Source organism: Desarmillaria tabescens (assembly GCF_030435595.1).
Source record: "Desarmillaria tabescens strain CCBAS 213 chromosome Unknown EV420scaffold_3, whole genome shotgun sequence".
NCBI lineage: Eukaryota > Fungi > Basidiomycota > Agaricomycetes > Agaricales > Physalacriaceae > Desarmillaria > Desarmillaria tabescens.
This window is the reverse complement of record NW_026848302.1, coordinates 1,306,909-1,333,109: the sequence shown is the minus strand read 5'-3', so window position 1 is coordinate 1,333,109 and position 26,201 is coordinate 1,306,909. Positions and strand designations below refer to the sequence as shown.

General features: G+C 47.8%; 6 protein-coding genes across 6 annotated transcripts; 3 read left to right on the top strand and 3 right to left on the bottom strand.

Annotated features, from left to right (window-relative positions):
• Position 1: 1 nt before the first annotated feature.
• Positions 2–3,553, bottom strand: EV420DRAFT_1626509 (uncharacterized protein; the record flags this gene model as incomplete). The annotated part of the gene is made up of 17 exons (XM_060476011.1): positions 2–96; positions 150–336; positions 390–448; positions 497–612; positions 665–727; positions 789–968; positions 1,022–1,048; positions 1,097–1,230; positions 1,295–1,330; positions 1,383–1,501; positions 1,555–1,675; positions 1,736–1,967; positions 1,998–2,402; positions 2,437–2,521; positions 2,609–2,743; positions 2,793–3,382; positions 3,440–3,553. 17 exons carry the CDS (start codon positions 3,551–3,553, stop codon positions 30–32), a joined length of 2,670 nt encoding a protein of 889 aa, XP_060337749.1. The 3' UTR covers positions 2–29.
• A 751-nt stretch (positions 3,554–4,304) lies between these two features.
• Positions 4,305–5,702, top strand: EV420DRAFT_1474531 (alcohol acetyltransferase-domain-containing protein; the record flags this gene model as incomplete). Its single annotated transcript, XM_060469213.1, has 2 exons — positions 4,305–4,341; positions 4,396–5,702. 2 exons carry the CDS (start codon positions 4,305–4,307, stop codon positions 5,700–5,702), a joined length of 1,344 nt encoding a protein of 447 aa, XP_060337748.1.
• Positions 5,703–7,118: 1,416 nt separating this feature from the next.
• EV420DRAFT_1474530 (caspase domain-containing protein) lies at positions 7,119–8,337 on the top strand (the record flags this gene model as incomplete). The annotated part of the gene is made up of 3 exons (XM_060469212.1): positions 7,119–7,172; positions 7,228–8,202; positions 8,257–8,337. 3 exons carry the CDS (start codon positions 7,119–7,121, stop codon positions 8,335–8,337), a joined length of 1,110 nt encoding a protein of 369 aa, XP_060337747.1.
• Positions 8,338–9,545: 1,208 nt separating this feature from the next.
• EV420DRAFT_669722 (uncharacterized protein) lies at positions 9,546–10,359 on the bottom strand. Its single transcript, XM_060483003.1, has 3 exons — positions 10,039–10,359; positions 9,709–9,978; positions 9,546–9,659 (listed from the first exon to the last, which is right to left on the bottom strand). Exons 1-3 carry the CDS (start codon positions 10,180–10,182, stop codon positions 9,624–9,626), a joined length of 450 nt encoding a protein of 149 aa, XP_060337746.1. The 5' UTR covers positions 10,183–10,359; the 3' UTR covers positions 9,546–9,623.
• Positions 10,360–14,749: 4,390 nt separating this feature from the next.
• EV420DRAFT_1507489 (uncharacterized protein) lies at positions 14,750–17,369 on the bottom strand. Its single transcript, XM_060471375.1, has 8 exons — positions 16,850–17,369; positions 16,649–16,797; positions 15,710–16,599; positions 15,549–15,654; positions 15,300–15,496; positions 15,204–15,250; positions 15,134–15,156; positions 14,750–15,077 (listed from the first exon to the last, which is right to left on the bottom strand). The coding sequence occupies exons 1-8, from the start codon at positions 17,117–17,119 to the stop codon at positions 14,954–14,956; spliced, it is 1,806 nt and encodes a 601-aa protein (XP_060337745.1). The 5' UTR covers positions 17,120–17,369; the 3' UTR covers positions 14,750–14,953.
• On the top strand, positions 17,370–25,961 carry EV420DRAFT_1507486 (uncharacterized protein). The gene is made up of 42 exons (XM_060471374.1): positions 17,370–17,488; positions 17,539–17,559; positions 17,612–17,782; positions 17,833–18,025; positions 18,081–18,254; positions 18,308–18,497; positions 18,549–18,736; positions 18,793–19,047; positions 19,104–19,171; positions 19,224–19,833; positions 19,888–19,931; positions 19,984–20,185; positions 20,238–20,457; positions 20,507–20,706; positions 20,763–21,621; positions 21,675–21,699; positions 21,750–21,830; positions 21,887–21,949; positions 22,008–22,081; positions 22,135–22,269; positions 22,326–22,363; positions 22,418–22,436; positions 22,491–22,697; positions 22,745–22,769; positions 22,824–22,924; positions 22,973–23,460; positions 23,519–23,542; positions 23,590–23,668; positions 23,719–23,775; positions 23,833–23,906; positions 23,958–24,086; positions 24,135–24,252; positions 24,315–24,324; positions 24,378–24,486; positions 24,538–24,575; positions 24,628–24,942; positions 25,008–25,016; positions 25,071–25,110; positions 25,162–25,178; positions 25,234–25,405; positions 25,458–25,475; positions 25,529–25,961. The coding sequence occupies exons 1-42, from the start codon at positions 17,434–17,436 to the stop codon at positions 25,896–25,898; spliced, it is 6,285 nt and encodes a 2,094-aa protein (XP_060337744.1). The 5' UTR covers positions 17,370–17,433; the 3' UTR covers positions 25,899–25,961.
• Positions 25,962–26,201: the final 240 nt, after the last annotated feature.

Here is a 26,201-nt window from a genome sequence, read left to right as displayed (position 1 = left end):
ACCATCGCAAAACTGGAAGCTAACGTCGATCAACGATACACCGGGTGTGGAATGATAGGTGGACTGCGGGTTGGATGTTCAATATCTGTGAATATTCTGGAGAAGAGGTTGAGAACCACGCTGCATGTGTCAAGACACATGATACTCACTTGACGGCTTGCATGTCTACCAAAGATTTGAACACGAGGAAGACGTGCTTGTCATTGTGCACGTCCACAGGCTCACAGGCATCACACAAGTCTTTACCACAATACGCACACCTGAACCATACGCCCCGTATACGGGACATACAGTTGTCACATACAGCAGCGCTATTGTATACGTCCCTTAGGTATGCTTGATGGTATACTCATGAGAACTGATCCAAAAGAGACGTTCAAATCATTTACCTTTCGGGTCTACAAATAATACTGTTGCATCTGGCGGCGGACCCGCCGGCACCTTGTATCTGCACCAACATCAGCCAATGGATGAGTAGAAAAGAAAAAGCTCTCACAGTTTGGGTATCAAAGGGAACTGAGACTCTATGGGATAGTCAACGGGTCGAGGTAATTTGAAGAATACATGGTGAGGGTCGTGTAATCGATAAGACCTTTCCTCGCATCGAGCGCACTGCGTATAACCTATGTCACTAAAATAAGAGATGAACAAATGACTGACTTACCAGATTGTACGACCTTGGTTTTGAGGGACAATTGGCACATTGATATCGCACACCTACGATCGGCTATTGTTGACCATCCGCTTAATCAGTGGAAAGGGAAAAAAAGGAGGAACACGATACGCACCCGTGCACATCCGTTGCACAGATGGTCATGTTCGCTTTCATTGGCGTGTGATGTACCCACCACCGTCCTGCTATAGCCCGACACGACTGAGCTAGCCTTTGAAGGAGAACCTGCGTGTATTGCATGCTGTGCGTCCCTCCCCGTCCACAGATGTATAGCTCTCCGGCTTGCTGTTTGTACCTACGCCAAATACAGTCAGGAGATTACAAGACTCGACGCGATTCGTAGTTCACCTCGTTCGTCTCCAAGGGAAATGGGATCTAAGAAGTGTCAGCTGCGCGGCGCATGCATCCCAGCAGACTACTTACCTTGATCAGAATATGGGACGAATTATGGCCACCGTCAGCAGAGTCCAGATTCCCCGGTAGTCCAGCCGACTCGCAATTGGAGCATATGTCAATGGAATCGCAGATGGCACAGTGAAACCGGGCACCGACAATGTCTAGAAGACAGCTAGAAGATGGATGCCGTCAGTAAGGGTAACGACGCACACATGTCATCTCAACTCACTGCTGCGCATTTCACACCGGGATGCTTCATGACTAAACGAAGTCAGTCCAATTGAGCTTATAAAATATGTCAACGGCATCTCACATTCTTCGTCGCTAGGATCCGAGGGTGCATTTGGGAAATAATCAGGTTCACCGAGTGATCGCGGGTCTTTATCTGGTACGACATAAAATGCGTGTTGTGGGTGTCGTTCATGAACTTGGCTGTACACACCCGTCAGCGTCAAATTCATGGTCTGAACAATGCAATGACTCACCTGTAACATCCCCGGCACAAGTAGTGTTTCTTACACGACGCGCACTTGAAACACTTCCCAAGACCAACAGGTGTAACTGTGCCACAAGCCGAACATGTAATTGTGTCCGCAGCGTCTTGTTCTATAGTGTGAAAATTTGTTCAGTCAAGTGCGGGTTTGATGCCATAAGCCAGGCACATACCAACGTCCTTCCAACCTTCGTAGCTCCAAATCTTCTCGTGATATGCGTGTCTGAGTTTACCTTTCTCTTTCGGAGCCAGGCGGCGCCATTCGGAAGCACCCTCCGGGGACGATGATGCTTTATTGGATGCTGTAGGCGACGACCCAGAAGCGACACCTCCGGCTTCTATGGCGTGCATCAAGCCGGCAGACTCAATACACCCAGAGCATAGCTCGTATCCTTTGCTGGGCGACTGCGAGTATATCCCACCATCCAAGTATACTTGTGAAGTAGAACCCAGGTTAGGCACAGACGGGAGAGGTTTATAGCGGTGGTGAGGATTGGCGAGGGATTCGTAACTTCCAACATATGTTAGCGATGAACTTGAAAGATTTTGGGATGGTGGTTGGAGATGGCGGTGGGCCTGAGGGGGATAGGACAATAATTCGTCATCAAAGGGATCCCTGTCTTTCCCTTTACCATTCGTCTGACCGGATACTGCAATAGGATCTTTTTCTCCGCACATGGAGCAAACGTAACGGATTGAATCCAGGAGCACTCCGCATTCGGAACAGCTCGTCAGGACTTCGGGACTTGAGAGGGGAAGAGATTCAAGGAGTTCGCGAGGAATAGCATCTATGGTGGACGGGTTAGAATGGCTGCGAGATGGCTTCTCTTCTGGGATGACCTGTTGAGCAGCTAGCCAGTTGAGATGTCGGGACGTAGGTCCGTGGTTTCTCCATCTTGGAAGCAGTATCGATACTAGGATCGATGTCGTAAGTGATATCGTCGTGAGTTTGGGAAGCACTTGAAGATCCCGCAGGCCGTATATGAGTAGTAATATTTGCCTCGATTATCCACCTTGGAGCGCTAAATCACCGCCCAATGATTCACTCTTGCTCTACAAGAGAACATGTGTCAACTTCAGATGGTTCTGGCAGCATACCAAGCGTAGCGCGAATCGTGCGCTCATTCTGATCCCGGAGCCACTCCGCCCCACGATTATGGGCAAGGGAATCATGATTTATGCTTGAAGAGTCATCAACGATGGCCTCCTTCCATCTTTAGACGTTCAAACACGGCAGACGGGTCTTCCGGAAAGCGGCTCTCGACAGACTGTCGATAGTCGTCCAAGAAAGGATCCCCGCCACCACGAGCTGTTTGAAGGCCAGGACTTCGAGAACGTCCATTGGTACCGCGCGATACCATGCTAAACGAGGACTCGCCAGACAATTGTGAGGCACGGTCGGGAGGTCTCAAGCCAGCGCTGCGGGAGGATTCTGCTCTGGACATGGCGCCGGTATCCTTGGAGCTGACGGTGACGGAATCGTCATCAAGTTCTACGGAAGGGGCGCCCAAGGAGAAGGAAAACTCGCTGCCGTTGCGACCTCTGTATTCATCCAGGCTGATTACAGAGGACGTATCGGAGAGACTGGGGCCATCGTAGTCGACGGTGATATGGACGCGAAGGGTGATCTTGCGACTTCCGAAACTGCGACCGGACAGAATGGATGCCGCTGAGGATAGAGGAGGGTCGTCATTGCCTGCTTGGAAGTATTGGATAGCCTCCGTCAGGTCAGTTTCGTTTCTGATATCGGTGATTTCGCCGTCGTCGTCCTTGTAGGTGATAGCATACGTCGAAGCCGACAAGGAGAAGCATTGCTCTACCTGTGAGAGAAAGGTGAATGACGGTGCTGTATAAGACAGGTTGTGCTGTATACGCACCTTGTGCCGGAGGAGAATGTAGGTGCAGTTCCTAGAGGATGCAAAGGTAATCCTCTTGTTCCATCTGTCAAAGGTGCATTTCACGATGAGAGGCCTGTCTGGTCGACTCTGCATTGAATCGTTCCAAGGGTGCTACTAGCTGAGCGAGCAAGTCATTGCCTTGAACGGACCGGTCGATGTCATCGCGTCCGCAGTACCGGCTTATATAAACGATCTCACTTGGCATTCCCCTTCGTCATCCACGATGGCTACGACGACCAGCAAGACATTCTACTGGGGGTTTTCTACAGTAGCAGCCTGTACTCAGGACGAGACTCACGATGGTGCTGGCCTTTCATGTCAGGGTAACCGATTATATGCTTCTCGCCACGTTCGTGATGTTTTTTTTTGTTCTCATCCCAGTTCTCGCGCCCGGAAGCTTTCTTCTGCTCTATCCACACGTATCGTAGCCATATTTTCGGCATCAATCGCTGCCAGTTCTTTGACAGAAGGAGCTCACCAGGTTCTTCATGTAACCTCTTCGGCTCGCTTATGCTATTATTGAAGAACAAGCTTATCTATCCCCTGCTAGCATTGCATGTTACTTTCAGTGTGTTCTGATTAATGTAAAGCGCTTGAACGATTTACAATCCGTTCCCTACGCCATCTCTTCGTGCTGTTGGGCGATTAGAACTGGATGCTTGTTGCTGAAAAGAAATGCGTTGGGCGCTTTTGGCCTAATTCTTCTAAGTCTTCACTCTACCCAACCTGTCCACCATCGGGAGACCACCCTGGCAAAACTGTATAATCAGGGGCACGGATCAGGTTCAGATTTCCAAATTGGTCTGTCAAGGCTGCGCGGATGTCCTCCTTGATTCCAACCATAATGACCATCGACGTTGAGAGGCGCATTCGTAATGCAGGTATGTTATTCCTATCCATCAAGTGACTAGCTATTTATTCTCAAACATTCTTAGGTGCATTCGAGCAATACCATATCACCCGGGCAACCTTGCAGCTAGATTCATGCGTCATTTCTGCAGCCCAGTACAGTCATGCTGGAGGCGTTTCGCTGTCTAAGCAGGTGCTGTTTCCAGCGCTACGCCTACTTGTCCAGACGCATGGTGCTCTGGGAGTTCATATTGTGGATCGAGATGCTATTCAGCCAGTATTTTCTCGGCTACGCAGCGTCAACCTCGTTGAAGTTGTGGAATATGTACATGGTACTACCATTGACGAGGTATTGGAGGCCCAGTTCTTGAAGCCATTCGATACGACATCCGAAACGCCACTCTGGCGTTTGGTAATTCTGGAGGAGAAGATTGTGGTGTTGGCTTGGCACCATTGCATCGGTGATGGTTTAAGCGGGGTTGCGTTCCACCGAACCCTTCTCAAATCCCTTCAGCAGACCCAGCCTCAGGACATTGACAGCGTCGTCGAAGTTCCCCTCACTGCCAAGTTCTCACCCAGCATCGAAAGCGTCGTGAACGTTTCCCCTCCACTCTCAAATATTATTCGGGAAATACTCAATCTTCTATTACCAACGTCTTGGACCCCACGTGCTACTGCTTGGACCGGGAATCCTGTTGGACATACTCCCCACACCGCCACTCGCGTTAGAATCATGCAGTTCTCCGCTTTAGATGTGGCACGTTTCCACGAGGAGTGTCGCTCTCACAAGGCTACTGTCACCTCTACCTTATATGCCCTTGCCATCTCAGTACTTTCCCAAACCATCCGAGACATGGAGCCTTCTGCAAAATACAAAACGATAGCGGCGTCCATCCCCATTTCACTGCGTAGCCTATCGGGTACTTCCGAAGAGGATATGTGCGAGCATGTGTCGACCCATCACACTTATCCCGCATTCCAGCCTGAATTTTCATGGCGTTTGGCCTCTACATATGCTTCTACTCTTCATGAACAGAAGACCGCGTCACCACCTGCCAGTCGGCATGCTGAAATATCTGTTCGGTCGCTTTGTACCTTACTTTCACCGGGAAGTTTGATGCTAAGAGAGAACAAGGGCTGGAAGTTTCCAACGTCGGGCGAATCGTCACGCGTGGTGAATAATGCGTGGTCTATCGACGACATGTGGTTCGCCCAGTGCGATTCGTACGTTGGGTCTGCTCTCAAACTTAACGTAGTGGGACCTCCGTCTGGAAGCCTGACTATCATTGTTACCGGAGGACGAGATGCTACAGAAGATACTTTCGTCGATGCTTTTGTTTCTTTGTTTGAAGCGCGATTCGCAAATATTGTGAAATCTGAGGCAGAAGTATGATACCCAGGTCTGTCCGTAAGTACATAGATCTATCGTGAACATTTACATGTATTTCAAAGACATCTCTATACATCATCTAGAGCGAGTACGCATGAACGATAATAATTCAATTATGCTACGTGTACTTCTTCTCCAGTATAGAATTGACAATCACCACCCCTGTGGACAAGTCGGCGGAAGGTAAGCAGCTTGCAATTGATGGGCCGTTTCTGATTAGTCCGCAATCACAGGCGCTTGACGATGAGGTATGACTCAATAGGACGACCTAAAGTACCAGGCAAGCTTAGGCAACTGATTCCTCGGCCTTGAAGAATGTTGCATTTTCCAGCCGGGGCCTTATAATTCTACATATACGCTTCCTGGTGGCGATATAAGCGTCGGCAAAATATTCCGTTTTTTTTCTCTGCCAATGGAAGTATGTCGGCCGCTTGGACTGCTCTTCTTTCCATTGACAGTTTGCGTTGTGTTTACCCGCCCGCGTAAAGTGATCTACGTCCCGACTTGAGTTAGAAACTGGGTGTAATGATAATCTGGATTGTAAGGTAAGATGATAGTCAAAGCTCAAGACAACACCGATATCGTTCACATCACGACAAGAGGCGAGAGCACCCGATCTTCGATTTTCCCATGGTGATGTTGTGCCCCACTCCTCCAGTTACTGATCGAGCGCTTAACAAGTATTGGTCGTTGAGAGGCATATACTGATGCGGTATTGCTATACAGGTCCCGGAGGCAAAGGAGGCTGACTCGGAGACACAGGAACTGTGGGTACCGAGAATCTTCTCTTTCCTGGTTGCTGAACTGGTTTGCATATGTCCAAATGTGATGAGAACCAGTGTACGGGTTAAATTTTACCCCTCTGGAGCAAAGTACGGTGGGGGATTTCCTTTGATCATGGTTAAGCTGCTGCTAAGCTCAAGATGCTTAAACAGAGTTTTGTCTGTTATCCGTGTACGTTTTGCCAGTTTTTCTTCACCAGAGATATCTGCTTTCCAGGAGTTTTAGCGAATAGGATTTCGAATCTTTGCTAAGCGCTATACAGCTGTTGAATGCTCGGGATGAAAATGTGATTGGGACTAATTATAACATGCAACAGGACGCAATACGTGACTCGCCTTTGTTATCGCCAATTCCGTGGAACTGACTATCCTACTAAGAAATGCTGTACGAGTATTCTCAACATGCAATGGAAACTTCATCATCACGGGGAGATGGAAATGCCGTGAAAACTGGTATCAGGCTGTCATAAGAATGACACTGTGTAGTGACTGGTAAGCGCGCCTACTTTCAAGAATAGACTCAATTCAATGGTGTCGAAGATAATGGACCACGGTGGTAACATGGTGGGAATTCTTTTAATATAAAGACGTCGAAGGTTGGAACATTCGTAATCGACCTACGAAAGCCCTCTTCCACATGACTTCACCTCCTCTACTAACGGACAAGATCCCAGCTGCAGACTATGGCGATGTGAGCTTGAGCGATGTCCAAGATGCCGTACTAACGAGTAATGTTCTCATTTTAGCCCCAGAGCGTCATTGAAGGCGATCGATTTTGGGCGGTTGTCATCGGTATTGACAACTATGCATCGCCGAAAGATCCATCACTGTGTGGTTGCGTGTCCGATGCCGACAGTGTTGTCCAGCACTTGATCGAAAAAATGAGTGTCCCACCAGATCGTATCGAGCTCCTCCTTGGCAGAGTTGACGGTACCGCTACCGATTCATCGTCCAAGAATCTCCGGGAGAGGGACGCTACCCGTGCCAACATCGTCGATACTCTTCTCAGTCTCTCCACAAATTCTCAGATACGGGACGGTGATAATGTCCTGATCTACTTCTCCGGACACGGCACACATTATCTCTGCGGAGACTATTATACGGAGTTTCCAGCCAGTACAGGAACCATTGAGGCTCTGTGTCCTATGGACCGGGACCCACTCGCAGCCGACGTCGATAAACGAATCCCTGACATCAGCGATCGAGAGCTCTGTACTATTCTCTCTGAAATCTGTCGCACTAAGGGACATCATATTACCGTCATTCTAGACTGCTGCCACTCTGGAGGCATGACTAGAATACTTGGGAGTTCGGCATCCGCAGTGGCACGCCAGGTCAAGGTTCTGCATGTATCCAGGGCAATTGCAGAGATGTTTGCAGCTGGCGATAAGACGCTGGGAAAATTGAAATGTGACGATGGTTCACCTCGCTACGAGTCTATAGCCAAAGGGAATTGGAGAGCTGAGGAGGGAACCCACGTAACCTTAGCAGCGTGTCAAGCCTACGAGTTGGCAACGGAAGAGCTAGGCAAGACCAGCGCATACCATGGGATTTTCACCGAGGTACTTCTTCAGAAATTCACAGAGATCAGTTCGGTCGCGGATGGGAAGTTACCGACCTATAAGGACATTGAGAAAACCTTTCCCTCAAGCAAATTCGAGCCAGTCAGACAGTACCCGAAGGCCATAGGGAAAAACAGGGACAAGAGACTTTGGTACACGGTATGATATTACCTCTTGTTATTCCACGCATATTTATTGAAGCCGCATATTCAGAATCGGGACGCTTGTTGTATGGAAGGAGTTAGGAAGGAGGATTACAAGAGACCCCAGGGTGGACTCCACCAGGGACTGTAAAGGGCCAATGACTCACTGCGCATATCTATCTGGTCATTCCACGGTCTGAATGAGTATTATTTGCTTCACCTATTTCTGACACGAATTTGCATCTTAAAGTCCCAACTTAGCAAAGTGGGCCGCTGCGAGCACGACAGATACCTAACATAAATTTCAGCACAGCGACCTACGCCTATTCTGTTCAATTGCAAATTCTTCACGAATTAAGATATTTAATATATTATAATACAAATGAATATATAAAAAGCTGATGGGATTGTAGGCGGGAGCTAGCATGCACTATGCATCAACTGGTTCGTTGGTCTCTGGATTGTTAGGATAGGTGAACGACAGGCAAACCAAGACTGCGCAACGATGCACAGCAGAAAAACGGGTATCGTCGACGGCAGCGAGCATCGCTGGCGACATCGGGCGTGCATGTCATGTTAGTGGCATGCCACCCTGGATTATATGTAGTCGTAGGAGCGAGCTGGCGGTAGCTGTACATGCTGAGGGGGAGTCGAGTGGGGATCGACCGTGCTATTGAGTGTCACGGCGGGCTCGTAAGGAAAAATGAGGTCCGCCATTACATTCCCAGTGTTGAAAATGGAGCAGAGGTCTAATGGTGGTCATCCTGTGGTGTCAATGTTGACGCTGACGACGATGTCCGGGAGGGAAACCGACTTCAGAATTGAGTCCTCCCTTGTCGAAGCGGGCGGTAGAGGCCAATGTTGGATTTGGCAAAGGTGACAGCGGCGGGGGCGTCGGTAGTCATAGTCTCTGGAAGAGATCCTATCACCGTCGTTGGACGTCGGAAACCCGATCTCCACCCCGCCCTTCAGCGCCAGCTCGTACCCCTCCCCAGTATGCATGTCAGTCTCCTCCTCTCCCTGCCCCTCGGCCCTGTCCTCTGCATGTCCCCTCTTCATGTTAAAAGGTCCCCCATCCCCCCCCTCTTCGTCGTCGTCGTGCTGTTTGTCGTTGTCGTTGTTATCGTTGGGTTTGCGCTCCGTACGCCCACCCGCTGCCAGATGGGGTCCGATTTCGAATCCCAGAGTAAATGCAGTGTCGTCTATACATACAGAAGTTGTGCTCTACAGCCCGATATCGATGTGGGGGATCATCGATCATCGATCATCCGTGGCTGTTAGGGCTCCCGGATGCGTCAAAAAGATCTAAAATAATTATATTAGTATTAAAATTATATAAAATATACCTTGTAGGCGACTCTGGAAGGCAATTATAGTTCTGTTATTAGGCGTATCCGCCGTATACTCGTGAATCGTGCTGAAATTTGGCCGAAGGCCTCATGCAAAGTTCAAACTTTGCGCAAATAGCAGAGGCTACATCCAAATTAGTTTTCAGTGCGAGACATATACAATAGGTACTTACGCTTTTGAAACCAGAGTTTCCAGCCAATCGATGGAGGTCGGCAAGGTCCAGCCTAAGTTTGCCGAGGTTATCCAGGACGCGGAGCTTCGTGCCATAGGGGCCTTCCTCGACCCGCCCTTCTGCCTCGGCAAACGCCCGCGCTTTTGTCTCGTCAAACACGTCTACAGGATCATAATCCATGCCCATCTTGTACTCCTCTGCCAGCTTCCTCTCATCCACCTCGAGCTTCTCAATCTCTTTTTGGATGTTCTTTATATCATTTCTAAGAGGCTGGTTCAGAGTTAGTATGTTCAACACAAAAATTCAAGACGATTAACATGCCAGGGGTACAGTGTCGTTATTAAATGGTCCTCGGGTGTGGGCGCAGCGGCCGCGCGCGATTGAGAAGATGATGAAGCTAATAACGACAAAGAGCAGGAGCAGTTCGACTTCCGATCCACGCCAGAGATTCTGAGGTTCGCTTATTACTCCCATCTATCGTGGCTGGTGGCTGTATGGAAGAAAAGGTCGATGGGGCAAAAATGCATGATAGTCGCGTTTTTATGTCGTCCTGGCACGTGAGCTCGCATTGAACAATAAGCATTGAACTGTTTCAAGAGGCAACAGCGAAGCATAAATTCGTCCTGCAGAGCCGCCATGTGAGTCCCAAAGAGGAAGTCGTGACTTGTCTCAGGTTTGAGATCTGATGAACTGGCACATGACCACGGGTCAGTTGAAGTTCAACCCCTTCGCCATCACCTACCACGACGCGCGCCGCCGCCTTCATCATCAGCTACTTGACGCCACTCTCGATGCTGCCCCATAACCACCGACCTCGCGCTGATGTGCCCCCTATTATTTTTGTGGCTGCGTTCTACTCTCATCGGGTTTATGTAAAGCCGGTTCAAAATTGACTTGCACAATGCACCTGTGAAGACTACAGGGTCGCAAAGCCTCGTAGTGCCGAGCAACAGCAAACGTGGACCGGGGCGGGTCCATGATGATGATTGTTGTTCGGACGCTCGTCGACCAATTAGTCTAGCTGTTTTTGTGCTCTGCGGCGGCAAGCCCATCGTCGTTGTGCTAGACGCGCCTTTTTACCTGCCTGCCTACCTACTCGACTTTCATGGTCACGTCTGATTGTGACTTTCTCTTCTACATCCCTCATCCTTTCGATCACTTGTTATTCGTCAAGTCCCTGGCGTGTCGTGTGAAGGGGCGCTCATCATTCTACTGTCTGCTGCTCTTGGAACAAGATTCACTGGATGGATATTGTCTTGAGATTTGACGAGTTCCGACAGTCTCCAAACGATAATGCCATACTTGTCCTTGTGGACGTCTTTTCTCTGTTATTTTTTCTGAGTCAAACCCTGATATATTGTCAGACACGACTACATTGAAACGCCTCGACTACAGACGATAATGTTATATTTAAACTGGTGTTTGGCTGCGGATTGACGTGGCCAGTACTACCACCTGTTCCGATTCTGAATCTTTCCGATATCGAATCATGAAGCGTGCACTGGCCGGCTTGTGTGTATCAGTGCGTAGGTCCTGTCTAGAAGATAAGGGCATGTCGGGCGTCCGACAAGCGAGCGCTAACGCTAAATGTTTACTCTCATGCTTCCATGCTCTCCATGCTCAGCGCTCATGCATTGTCTACTCCGAAATAACTGCGAGCGTTGCCTTGCTTTCGTTGTACCTACAGTTGGTTGCAATAGACCTGATACATTAGTAGACTTTCGGCGGCTTGGCATAGACCCTACATAGATCGTTCGCTTTTCGCATTCTCAATGTGTTCGAGCGTAATGATCGAGGATGAATTGGCCTAGATCCGTCGCATGCCTGTGTGCGCCCTGTACCCGTCGTATCACCCTCAAGCACCTCTTCCGATCACCCCGCGGAGTTCGATACTCTCCTGACTTGGGGCATGCTGGAGTGAGCTCACCTACAAACTTGCTGCATCATATCTCTGCCTTTTATCCAATACCTTTGGCGTGAAAATTAAACGAGAATAGCTTCTTTCTTACCTCGTTGTCTAGATTCACGATGTTATAGACTTAAATTCCTTATGTCTTTGTAGTTTTTTAGTCCAGTTCGATCCACATGCTACTCATTCACACTAAAAAAAATTTGTGCATCGACAAGTGGATAGTGTGAATAGATCCCTTTGTTATGCTTGGCATATTTTGTATCAAAATGCTGTTGGGTGATTCCCCTTGCCCATCTTACACAGTGCCTATCATATCCAAGACGACTCCACCGCCGTCGTTCCTTACTCGTCTGTCACAGCGGCCTGTCACGACAAAGCCGGCTACTCTCTGGTCCGTGTTCATACTGGTGGTACGGTTCAGCTCAATGCAGAAGTTGAAGTTTTCGCTCTCCTCTCGTCATTCTTCCGCATGAGCATGACGATGTCATTACGTGTGCTTTGTGCTGTAGACATGGACGAGCGAAAACTGAAGATGTGAGCAAAGATGAAAGAGAATTGTGGGAGGAAGAGCAGGTGGTTTGATGAGAGCCGGTGCAGCTTTGTTGTGGGGAACACCCTCCACGGACCTGGCGATTTAAGCATTCTTGTCGTTCACCAGGAGAAGGTCCGGAGAGAAGAACGGTCTGCCTATGTAAGATGATTTTGTAAGAATGGTTTCGTACGCTCGCTCATACGTGCCTTTCCTCCCTGACAGACTACTTCGCCTTTCTCACCAATGTAATTTTACCCCCGCTTATCCAGTTTCAGGTCGCAGTCCTGACTGAGTTATTTGAGGCGACTACGGTGAAGCAAACTGCTCCATACGCCTTTGCATGGTGATACATCTATGGTCATCAGTCACACTGAGTGTGGCACAATAATCCGACACGGTGCAAGGTACCAAGTCTTTCGGTTTGTTCTGGCGAGTAGAGGATATCTGGCTGTTAGAAGTAACTTGAATTGGAATCGGAGCCGGAACAGAGTTTGATCCCGTAATGGAATACCAAAAGAGCGTGTAATAGGCGACAGCCTGTCCTAGCCTGTCCCAGTGTTCCTGGTCGGACGAAAACGGTGGATAACACATCAAATTCTGATCAGGGCTTTCGACCATAGCAACATGAGTCGAGATTCCTTTTAATGATAAAGCCGTCTCAATTTGCTGTGGTCAAAAACTCCTTCGTCAAATGACATCTGCTAGTCGCCTGCCAAGTCATCGTCATTCCATAGAAGCTAGAGCATTGAGAGTGCGGAGTATCGAAAGTAAATTCTAGACAAATACACGGACACTGTGGCTCTGCCACAAGCTGCTTCAGAGTGTAGTCCATACACTTCACACCCATCTTTGAGGGTCGCCGCATTAGCGGTATGACGTCGTGCCTCGAGGAAGTTGTCTGGTAACAAGAAATATCAAGCCAGAATCTGTCAGGATGCGTCGTTGTCAGACCCGCTGATTGTGTACTTTAATGCCCATGCGAGGTATTGATGCCGGTTTCGGTTGCCTTTGAATCTCTTAAAGGTGCACGGGCGGAGGAGGCAGGAGGACAAGGTTGTGACCAGCCCAGAGGTACAGGCCGGCGAATAGGGAAGGAACGAATCAAGACTATGAACACAGTTAATCGACCGGTAAAAAAACAGAATTGGTTAGAACTTACAGGTTCGAATTGACCGGGATGATATTCCGTGCCAGAGTCAAAGCAAGACCGGGCACTTCAAATTGAACGTAACAGTGCGTGTCTGCCGTCCGAGATGAAATTGGTGAGATAGATCTTCTACAGAAATGAGATCAGCTTCTGAGCGAACGTCAGAGCAAATTTGGGCGTCTCACCTAGAGACGGTGTAGATGTCGTTGACAAAAAAGTCGATGCCCGGTGTGGAGACGAAGGACTAGCAGGAGACGTTTCGAAGATAGATGGCAAGTAGATGGGGCATAAACGGCCACGTTCTGGATGGAGTACCAGCCGCGATAGATTGCGACTGCTCTAATTCTTTCAGCCTAGCCTCAAGTCGCGCCACTTGATCTTCTAGGCTCGTTGACTGTCGGCCTACTCGCACAGATTGTCTTTCGGGTATTGGTACAGACTGACTTTGCACCGTCGTATTTCTGTCATAATGGAATTAGACAAATCTTGAGTATGGGTTGGCCTCACCAGGGTGTCCTCGACACCAAACCCTAGACAAGATCAATGTATACATTCCATGACTGATACGAACATAGAAGTAGCGCAGGAAAGAAAATGACGTGCAGAAAGTAGGGCTTGACAGTGGAGGCACAACGACAACTAACATTATGATGGGCTTGAATCAAGCTGATGGACATCACCAGCTAGGCAAATTTATGGTATATTCTAATGGCTCCGCTCTACGTCGACTACGGAAATGTTGAATATAAAAAGATTCACGAGACATAGACGATGGACACACGTACATTTGCGGGAGACGAAAATGCATACGAACGACGGAGCTGAGTAAGCTGGAGCCGAAGGTTATTTAGGTGATCCAGTGCATGCAGGTCCTCTTCGAAATGGAGACCATGCTTGGCAAACGCCCGGCTTTTGGCCTCGTCGAAAACTTTGACGGGATCAAAATCCTCATCCATCCCGTACCGCACCGCTAGCTCCCTCTCCACCTTTTCCAGAGATATGATTCGACGCTGGATGACCTTCCTTTCGTCACGGGGGGTAGTACGGGTAAACATGATCCAAGAAGTCCTGTTTGAGAGGGGGGGAATGTCGCAGGGTAGTAAGGATGTCGTGTTCAGCTGGGAGACTAGATAATGGCTTTTGAACTTACCTTACATGCAAATTTGACACAATAAGTGTCGCCTTATGCTTAACACACTGCAACGAAGCAAAAGCTCAGATATAACGTGGCAGTAAAGTCCCGGGGATAATGGAAATGCTTTTCCGGGATTTTGGCTCCAACGTTTCCCGGGATTTTTGGTATATACCTAGATTTTTGCACCAGTATTCCGTCGAAGTGCCGAAGTGCCGGAAGCCTTTTCCCTGGACAATCTGGACCAAAATTGCAATTTTTTGGTCCATACCAAGGGTCAAAGATTGCGATCGTTCATGGGGCATTATCCGGGGTCCTGCTTCCTCATGTCATATCCCTTGTGCTTCATTACAAAAATAAGTACAGCGGAGATGGCCAATCAATCCATTTTTCCTGTTTTCCAGTGATGGTATTACGACCGACCTTTAGTGATTCTAGTGTTGTATTTCGAATCAACACTGTGATAAGGTAACATACAAGATACAATACAAGCAATGATTAGTAGCGGAGGGTATTTAGCTATTACACGTCCGCTGGAACTTCAAACAACATACAACGGTGTCGATAATGGTCCGAGACCGCAGCTTGGATGTCACCTCTCAACGCCGATTGCACAATTTTACCGCCGCAGATATAACAAAAATGCCTGTTGAAGTAGATGTATCAATACAAGAGTTCGTAGTCGTGGCAGATTGTACCCACGTGTTGCATCCTGGCGACATGCACTAGAGAGAAAAATTAGAAGAGCGCTCGGACACTTTTATCGACGTACCGTCATGTGGTTGCATCCGCTTTCCTTCTGCACGGGAGTCTTACAGCCTGTACAATATCAGGATAGTCGTTTGGTGTTGTTGTGGGATATACATACCTGGACAGTACTTCCAGCCTCGTTGCTTCATCAAATAATCCAACTCCGAAGATCCGTCACAGCTATGCTGAGGGCCGGTGACATCTATAGTCTGTTGACAAGACTTGCACCAGGTATGGTTACACCCAGGCAAGGGACAAGCGATGATACCGGCTTCCTGGTATTCCGTGCGATCAACAAAGGCGCTCTTCTTACATCTGAGTATGACGATGAAGCTGAGAACACGGAGAATAAACATGGTCGACATACTGGCGGCAATGAAGCAAGATAGAGAACGCAGACATCTGCAGCTCTTCAAAAATACGGTACTCCTTCTCTGGTACCCCAATGTCGAGGACGAGTGTTTCCGATAGTACTACATTAAAGGTGAGTCGTCATATAATATCCTGCCCATCAGAATGAAGACTCACTCGACTTCTTGTTACCGTCAGTGCAAACTGGACAGAAGACGGGGAATCGGTGATCGTGCAACTTCATCAGCAAATGTTGCCGAAGACAATCTCTACAGGTGGAATGGTTGCATTCGGCGACATAAGCGGCGAAGTCCACAGGGAATGTGTCCAGGCAGATGGCACAATTGAATAAGACTTGTTCTTCAGCTGCTAGGGAACGGCGCTCCTGCTCCAGCCGGTGATCCTCTTCCTCAAATTCACGCTGTAGATTGAGCGCAAACTCCCATCCCGTGCTGTTTTCTTGTGCGCGACCCTTTCCTTTCGAATTCTTACCTGATTTTTGTTGCTGTGAAGGCCCAGGATGCGCACCGAGCCACTTCGTCGCGACATTTGTTGGTGGAATAAAACGGCTTTGACTCTGTGATTGTCTTTTTTTCAGTTGTTCACATGTTTCCTGTAGCTCGTCGATCTCTTCCTCCAAGCGATTAGTCGTGGATGTCAAAGATTGATTTTGCGACTCTAAATCAGATAATTGAGCTTTAAGGGTGAGAATCGTGACGCTAGATTCGAGAAGAGCTTGCGTCAAGTCAGCAGGATCGGTAGACCATTTGTCGTTTGGAATAAAAACGTGGGCGGAGAAATTCGCGAGCAACTGTGCTTGCCACTGCAAGCCACTCTCCGAGAGAAGATGACTGTCGACAGACAAGATATCTGAGAGTCGCTGTGCTGCATTTTCGACGGTTGCCAGAAAGGTGATCCCAGATCCATCTGGATGAGTAGGCCGAGGATGGGTATCAAAAATGACATATATATTCTGTTCGGGAGTCGGAACCTTTGCGCAGGCGATAATTTCAGGTGGTCTTGTGATGACTGCCACACTAGTGTTATCGGATGCGAATTCAAGATCGCTTCGAGCTCATGGTAAGTAATGCGGTGAAAGAAGAAATGCAGTATTACCCGAGCATTTCTTCGAAGCGGTCAACCGATGGAAATCCATAGATAGGTTTTGTCAGTTTCATCGATGTCTGAAATAGAGGAGCTGCAAAGATAGTTTCGACCTCGAGATGAAGATTGCCCTGCCATTGGGAGCAGATGGAGACGATGTCCTAGGGAGAACCCTGAGGATCGTGAGAAATGGGCTCGGTCGACGCCGCTCACCTTCACCGTCTGCACTGAGGCAATGTCTGCAAGCAAAGCCGCTCCTCGAATGCCTTCCCGCTCTTTATCCAGCACCAATCTTGCAAAGTTTAGAGATGCTAGGCCGCATGCAGATACGCCACCTATCGTATATTGACTGGTTCCAGGATGGACGACGAGTTTCTCTTTGTCTTTGATAATCTGCGCGAAGAAATAGTTGGGATCGACAGTCTTGGACGTTTGCCTAGACATCGTAGGTCCATGGAATGAGTCGATGTACAGAGATTGCATGTTGTGACCTGCTAAGCGCGTCGAAGGCGATTAGCTTTGCAGGGTCGCACCGTCAAAGGCGCTGCGAGATCTCCAGTTAGACAACACTATTCCAGCCTGTATCACCTGAACACATTCGAACCTTCGCAGCGCTTATTCGAAGCAAATGCTGTTGTACTTGTGAATGCCGCTGCCAATCAGAGCTGGTCGGTAGCTTTGAGGGTGAACTGTACAAAGGGAGAACACACAAGCATGACTCGAAGAGGTCTCATTGGTCGGACCGGAAGTATAATAGGACCCCCACGAGGCTGTCTCTTTCACCCTCTACCCTCATCATGGAACCCCCCACTGCACCTCCCAGCGTATTTTCTACCACGGATACTAGTCAAAGTGAGTATACACGTTGCCCACGACGCGTCGTTGCTAATAGCATCATTTAGTGCTCTCCAATCCCCAGGACGGTACGTCTTTATGGTCTCGTCTTCAAGATATAAGCGCTCATATCAGCGCTAGCCGTGACCCCGCCCATCTCTAGCGGCACCCCAGATAGCATGGACGTCGATGAACCCAAGGTCACCACCCCTAGACCCGCACAGGGGAAAATGGATACCGACCTCGTTCACGAAATCCCGGGAATGTATCGTCTACTTGATTTGATCAGCGAGCCTGGAAGTGGAGGTCTCGGTACGCGAAGTCTATACATCGTCCGACACAATAATTAACTCTTTCTGAAGTTGACAAAATCATCATTGCCCAAGACTCACTGAAACTATTCGCTAACGACAAGAGCCCCGGCGCCTATGTCTCACTCACTAAAGTGGACTTCAACGTTCTCGATCGATTTGCCATCAAGCCTGTGGGTGTCTATGGTAGCAAAGAAGAAATTATTCGCTTCATATCGACCCGCACTGTTGTCAATCCTTCCTTGTGAGTAGTCACCGACGACAATCTAAACGAATCGAGCTAAACTGTATCATGCTAGGGCGCATAGACTTCTCAAGCCACAGACCAGCCTTGGACCATCTCTACGGTCAGGATTATACGCGTTGGATTCGTCAACTTCGGATCAATTATTTGTGATATATTGGCCGGAGGAGACCACTTGGAATGACGACGCCATATCTGCTGTGAGAAGGAATCGTATTACGTTTATGCGGTAACGTCTCTATTACGTTTATATCTATTTGGTTTTTGACATGAAGTCATCAGATATCTCACCAAAGTCTGCGACCAACTGTTGTGTATGATATCCTCCGAACAGGCTGCCTTGCTTGTCTGGAAAGAGAATTCTGAAGACCCTTTCATGGATCTAGACGATGATGCAGACCGCTTATTCACATTTGAGGTTCACAAGACCAACGAGCAGGAGGAAAATGTCACCATGCGCCCTGGATTCAAAGTATATAGCCCGTTTAATCATGAACAACACTCTCAGTTAACTGCGTCACAGATCAATTCATCTCACATTGCTCGCGAAGTAACGGACGATATACCTGTCGAAGCTTCTTTGCTTCATTCCAGAATGCTAAAGGGCGAAGCCTATCAAGCATTCGTCACCGTCAAGTACAAAGGTCCCCAGCAACGGCAAGAGGATGTTGCTAATCAGGCGTACGGTTCCATGCGCCTCCAAACTCTTCTGTCAGTTTGTTATTTTGGTGTGGATTTCCTGGCTCATTGATACGGGTTCGATCCAGTACAACCTCGGGTCCTGTATGCTTAAATCCAAATCTCACAGATCAGGAGATCGCGATATTGATCGAACATGGATTGAACAAGCGTTACTCTCTCGCATGTGACTCTTGGAAATCTCGGACGCAAGAAATAGAATCTAGCGTTGAACACTTCAGGCGGGAAGAAATGGCAAAGGTGAAACCGGACGAAACCGCTGAGAGTGAACTAGCCGCTATGTTAAGGTTGGCCATTGTGCACTCTGTAACAACCAGGTTCACGTAAGTGTCCGATCCTATCTCAGCGAATTCAGCACCAATTTCTTTTGTAACCCAAGAACTTTGAATAAGGAAGCGATTTGTCCCGCAGCAATTTACTCCGACGAGGAGACTACGAGACTGAATGGTATTTCAACTATTTCTACCACGTCTTGTCTTTAGTTTGAACTTTCTTGCAGCGTTGTTAGACAATTTCAATGCCATGCACCCAACATTTCGTCAAGAGCTCCAGAACAGCATGGACAATAATGATCTCGTGTCTATCAACTCACGTCCGTTCATTTCGGGGAAGAATAAAATTCTTGTCACGAGATGTATAATGATGGAATCGGAGAACCTCTCCCATGAACAACGACGGGATTTGATAGAAAACATTCTGTCATCCGAAAAATCGGACGATATCATCGCTTTGACGCAAAAGTCTCAGAGTTTCGTCTCGTCTTTCACCTCTCTCTTTCGCTTAGATAAGCCAGTCAAAACAAAAGATTTTCTTGCAGCTAGGAACATGGTTCAGACCGATCCTCATTTCCTCTCATGTCTGAACGAGATTCTGGGTCAAGAAGTTCTTTTGCAGGAAGCGATCACAAAAGTGGTAGACCTTGCAGAAGGCTACTTCCGGAAGAAGATCGACGGCGTCGTGAAGAAGTTGGTTGGTAGAGCTGTACTGGCACGGGAAAAGGCTTGTAAAACGCAGATTGATCGAGATGTGCAAAGCCGCCAAGATGCCCGACAAAAGGATTCGCGAAAGCAGTTCATTGAAGACATCGAAGCGCAGAACCAAGGAGATTTGTGAGTGCTCACTCTACCTTCAATCTATGAGATGCGGCATTAAGACTTGGACAGGTCTACTCTCATAATCGATAACGTTGATATCACAAACAAGTGGCGTACGTCCTTCTCCATGTAGCGACATAGCATTCACTTATACTCGTTGGTCAGCGAATTTCAAGGAGTATCGGCTCACTGCTTCAAAGATCGAGCATGTTGAAGCATCGATGGAGTATACCGTTCACACTCTCAGTTTATCTGAAGAACATCGCCGTGGCATCCAGATGGATTCTTCGTTTGTACCGATCCCGCACATAGAATCCACTCGTCGGCTAAGCACCCCCTTCAACCTTCCACTGAGCTCCAGGATATTGTGAGTGCATATTCTGGGCATTGTACGTGGCATTAATTAGAGTGCCCTTCAGATACATACACCTCCTTGCCTCCATCAAATGTTTGCTTGTTGTTGACGACAATCGACCCGGAGGCAACTTGTACATTTATCTTGAACAACTTTCCCTGCTCGACAATGCTATACAACATAACCGTCACAAAAAGATGTTGCATAAGGACAAACTTGGCGAGAATTTTCTCATAGCTTTTGATGAGATCAAACGAATGCTATTACTCTACGCCTCCTCCAAGGTTAGTCCACTCAGAATGTTATCTGAAAGCGCTATTAAGCAGCCGATAGTTACAGCTACATATCTTTGCGTTTGATGAAACACATAGCACACTCCAAGGATGGGGCAGCGCGGTCAACCTTGCACCTTGGTATGCGTCACAGTCTGTCTCCATATGTCATGCCTGTTTTGTGTGTGGGACCGAGGAGATATTGTTGATTGACAACGGATACCAAGCTCGAATTTTCTCGTTGATTACCCAACAGTTTAGGTACGATTTACCCCTTGAAGTCTTGCAAATGCATACTAATATCCGCTTCTGGACAGGCCCGCTACCCTATCGCTTGGCAGTCTTCCGCAAGCTGTTTATTCTTCGCCTGATGGTGCATGTTTGTTATTGGCATACACAAACGAGGATCAAACCACTTTACATGCCTATCATTGGAACAGTTTTGGATCGAGTCACGAGATAGCTCTCCAGCTTCCTCCCGGCTTCTCCAATGATTGCATTTTAAGCTCCTTCGTCAACAGGAACTGCATCCACCTCATATCTCTTGACGAACTTTCCCAGTCCTGCTCCTCAGTTGTATTGGATATCACCAAAAAGATAACCGAATTCCAATTCAAAGAGAAGGGTGGGAATAAAATCTCTCACGTAGAGGGTAGCCACGGCTCAACGCGCCATAATTCTCTGATCGAATGCTTCTCGGATGTTTGGACACGCTTTCCCGTCGTGGCGGCAATACAACACTCTATCGGCATCGGAAATAGAGCTCAGGCTCCTAAAGCTGTAACCTTTGCTACGGATCGTGATTTTGATAAGTTTGAACCTCACTTCTCTGACTTGATACAATCTTTCGAATTGAGAACCCGGAAACCCACGAACGATGTCCTGAAGCATATCAATGTGCGAGCAGTGCCGCTTTCCGATATCCCTTCTTTGGTCGCAAAGGAAGATACATGGCCTGTCTCACAGTTTCCACTTGGAGCATGGCTTGTAAATCTTTTCTGCCTGATTCCCATCCACATCGCCATCACCCGTGAGAATCGCTTCTTACCACTGAAGGATGGTGTTATATCCGTTGAATGGGAAAAGTCACTGCTCGGCGCTGAAGTTGGGAAGATCATTGATAGCGTCTCGATTGGCTGGTATGAATCGATTTTCCAGTCATACATGGCCAAGAAGGTATGAATCCAGTGTCGCTGTGGGCAACTAGTGACTGATACGATGAATTACAGCCTGTCAGAGTTGTCTCCTCCATGGGTAAAATTGTCTTCAAAATAGGAAACTTGCCACTTAACCGATAGAGATAGGTGAACAATCGGTAGGAAAGAGTTATACTCTGAATCACCTCGTAGACTCGTCCTTCGCAGGCAGTGCTATGAGAACGACGGGTTAGATAGATTCTTTCCTTTCTTGTGGTGCAATCCTCATATGTTACTTTTTGTAGAGGGTGTGTGGCTCTCGGTGACACCAACAGATGATGCCCTAGTAGTCGCACTCGATTTCGAAGGTTGGTGGTTTCGATCTTTATTGTGTCTTCCCTCAACACTTAACCATCGTATTTATAGGCGTTCACAGCATTGAGCGTTCCACACAAGAAGATACTCTGCTGGTTTTATTCAATACCGCTATATCTAACTTGGTATCGAACACATCAATTAACTGCGTGCCATTGATCACTGAGACCTTTGGCAGGTTCTCTTTCGAAATAATTTTGCATTGTCTCGAGATATTACAGGCCTTTTCCAGTCCTTCCAGTCTTCTTCTACGGTCCTCGATCCTGCTGCCAATCCATCGCTCTTTCAGTCAACACTAGTTATCATAATAAAGGTATAGCACAGTTATCTTAACATGATATCCGTCCAGATTTAATATATTTACTGCAGGATGTTACAGATATAGACAAGAGGGAGATCGTCAAAGAGTACGTTCCTAATTGACCTCATAAATATCCGGCATTAATCACCCTACTATGAAGGTTTTCCGCGAAGTTTCAGGTTTGTTGGCTTACGATAATCTGTCGGCACTCTCTGATCGTACACGCACCCTAGCAAATTGTTCAGGATGAACAGGATGCGAACTTTATTTCCCGCCTCCATGCTGGAAGACTGAATATTGTTCCATGGCCGATCATCGAATCAAAAAGTTTCTATAGCTTGTTTTTGGCCCTACAAAAGCGTCTGGATCAGCAAGTTCTTACACATCCAGCTGCGGGTGAATTTTTGCTTACGCTGAAGACGCTGATGGCGAAGCTCAAGGTCAGCATCAATTGTCGCACATCCAAGTTTATCTAACGTCCACTTAGGCAAACGACTGGGGCGCCCTGTCACGTAAGCAGATTTACACTGCAGAACATGCAAGAGTATGGACTTTATTTGATTTAGAGAGCCTTGTTGCTCATCGCGCACAACGATTGTTGGCAATGCTACCAAATGCATTGATATACGGCTATACTGAGATCTACCCAGAACTCGAGCCATTGAAGGTAAGTTTCTACCGAACTTCTCGACATTGTGATGAATTGTAGTCGTAGAATTTTGACACCGACATCTTGATCGATGGCGAAGATAGTGATGCCCGTTTTTTCCTCGACCTTTCCAGTAGGCCATCGGCGGAACGTGAGTCGACCTTGGATCGTTTGCGTTGCTTGTGGCAGTACAGGCATCACCGGCAAGAAATACCCGACGGTGATTGGGCCGATGCGTTAGAACAGCATCTGCAGAGACTTGCTGACATGAGGGTCAGCCGTGTTCGGGCATGGATCGAGTCGAACCTATCCCGGTTTACAGCCACGCATGCAACAATTACAGAATTGAATCGCGCCTTTGAGAATGCGCAGGTCGATTTGAGGTCAAGTGTTGCCCTGTGTAGGATGAAGTGTACAAATTGCAATCTTCTCTGTGTTGGAAGTCGTCGACATGATCCTGATATGCCCCACGACTGTCAAACATCTCATCAGTGTATCAAGCCTTGCGAATTCACAGATGAACATACCGATGAAGGAAAACCTTGTGGGTTTCCGTATGTGGTTGCTCGTCCCCTGTCCATCTTCTATTCTGACAAATTTTTCCGCATCCAGTGCTGCTCACACCGGGAAGCACATGTTAGTCGTGCTATCTGTTCTTTACATGCATACTGAATACATACCAGATGCACCGTCGATACCCATCTCTGTGGTCTGCCCTGCCACTTGAACGACAAAATTGGATGTCTAGGCGAGTGCACAAAGGTATTTCATCTGTATACATAGCTGTACCACTTCTGAGGTATATTTCTCAGATGGTAGATCATCTTGATGATCACATGTGCTCAGCTCGAAATCATGCCTGTGGCCAGGTCAGTATTCATGCCTCTTGCGTTCGTAACAGGCTCAATGACTTCGATGAAATTTAGCCTTGTCAACTGGAGAATGTCAAAGTGAACCAAGGACGGTCTTTCAGCTGCAAAGGGAAGTGCGTAATCTCCAGGTACGTACAACTGTGTTGTTCAACCAAATTCTGATGGTTATTCCCACTCAGTTCTGAAATTCATGAAATTCATGTGTGCGACAATCGTATGTGCCCAATTCCCTGTGAGCTTTGCAAACGTCTGTGCTCCGACACCAACCATCTACACGGGCTGGATACGCAAGCGACGCATCTTTGCGGGTTAGTCCTTTTTCTTTTCCGGGTTCATTTCTTTTTATCCTTGTCTAGTCAAGAACATCCCTGCCCGGCAGTATGTGCGGCACATGGAAGTTGTGAGATTGACACGGCCCCTCAATCCATCAAAGCGACGTTCACTGGTCGGCATGAAACGTTTGAATACACGAAGGTTCGTACCCATAAATTGCATAATGAATGGGGCAGTAGCTGATTTCTTCATCCTTTATCCAGTATTCGCAAGGTACGTTTGCTAGTTACATAGACAAGACCGTGACTCGATCTAAAGCATTGCAGTCGCGAAAAGACTCCCTTGCGCGATTGCTATTCCAGCGGGCAAGCAACAACATGAGGGGCCTCACATCCACTGTACAGATGCGAACCCTTTCCACTTTTGTGAATCACGGCAAGTCGCGAGTCGCCAAATTTCTAATCTCCGTTGACATCTTGACTCTAGATGTGATTACTGTGGTTATTACTGCACCTTACCTTTGGGTACATACAAGAGTTCGATATAATACTTCAAGGACTGACCGCTTTTTGGTAGGACACGTGCAACAAGAACACGAGACGAGCCATGGTTCCATGTCTAAGACTCGCTGGGCTGTTGATGGGCCTGCTGGCGCCTCTATAGAAATCAATGGCCATAAATTCGGGTCCGAGGATGACGGCGCACCAATGATGTGTAATCTGGTCTGCCAAGACATGGGAAGACATACTCATCTGGATTATTGTCGAGCGGATCCACAGCAAGTAGGGACTTGCAGTTCTGCCGAGATCCAGCATATCAGAGAACGATTGAAACCCAACCCTGAACGGCCCAAGGACTTTATCACGCATTCTTTGTTCTGGAGACGGTCAGGTATGTACCCATTGCCATTGAGCAACGAAAACCCGATATTCAGCTGATGGTGATGCGATCTCTAGGCTTTAAAGGTTTGTTCGAATATTACTCCTTTTCTACTCTTGCTTATGATCACACCCCTATAGATCCATATTCTCGCGATGACAAGACCAATTTTGCGAAATGGTGCGCCACATCCTCTTTCTGTAGCCTCTCTGCCTGACAGACCGGTTTCAGTGACGCTATGTGTCCTGGTACAATCGATTTAATGCATGACGTTCGTATGAGATAGCTGAGCGGTGATTTTAGGTCCTGAACATGCAGGAAATGGGACGAATCCTGGTCAGCCTTCCTACTGTACTTTGCCTCTATTCCACCCACCTGAGACGTCGAACCAACGAGTGGGGCTGGGATATCTGTCTAACGATGGCCATGTTTTTCCTTGTAAAAACCCAGCTGTCTTGCAACAAGCATTTCATGTGTAAGTCGAAAGAATACATTGTCCGTACCATTTCTCACCTACGCGCCATCAGAATATTTGTCATTGACAGGTTTGCCCTGTTCAGTCCACGTAACATTCTTTCTTGCTTACTGGTGTCAACAGGTCGGGCTCCATGGCTTCCATGGATCGTCGGCCACTGGCAGGTACACCCGTGACCACGACTATCCAGCGCACTTGTAATAACCGACTTGGAGCGGTGTATTCTTCCCTTCACGCATTTTGGGTGTCTCGACATGCTGCAATTACCGCCAATAGTCAAGGTCGAGCTGCAAACCGAAGAGATTCTTACAGTGTCGTTCTCTTTGACCATCACGTTGTTCGAGGAGTCACGAATGACTTCACAAGTTCTCCTGAGGTTCTCCTGAATGGTCTTCTGCGATATTCAGCTGGAGGTGGAACCAACTATGATACGGCTTTGCGTGAGGCCCAAAATGTCATGACACAGAACTGGAGCCCTGAGAGGTACGTTTAAAATGACTAAAAATAATTGGCGTGGTCTTCATTATGCACGTAGAGCACCTGTTGTCATCTTTTTATCTGATGGCGAATGTTCCGTTCGGGATGAGACCGTTCAAGATCTTTGTCGTGTAGCCATCGCATCAGGGTTAGGCCTTCCTTTCCTATGGATATAACTACCGTCTCACTGTTATACAGGAAACCTCTGTCCCTGCATACTGTCTCGTTTGGACCAAGCAATTCGGTCTTACGACGTATGTCCCAAATAGCTCTTGGAATACAGAACAACGCGCCGCCAGACCCCAATGCGCCAGCTGCT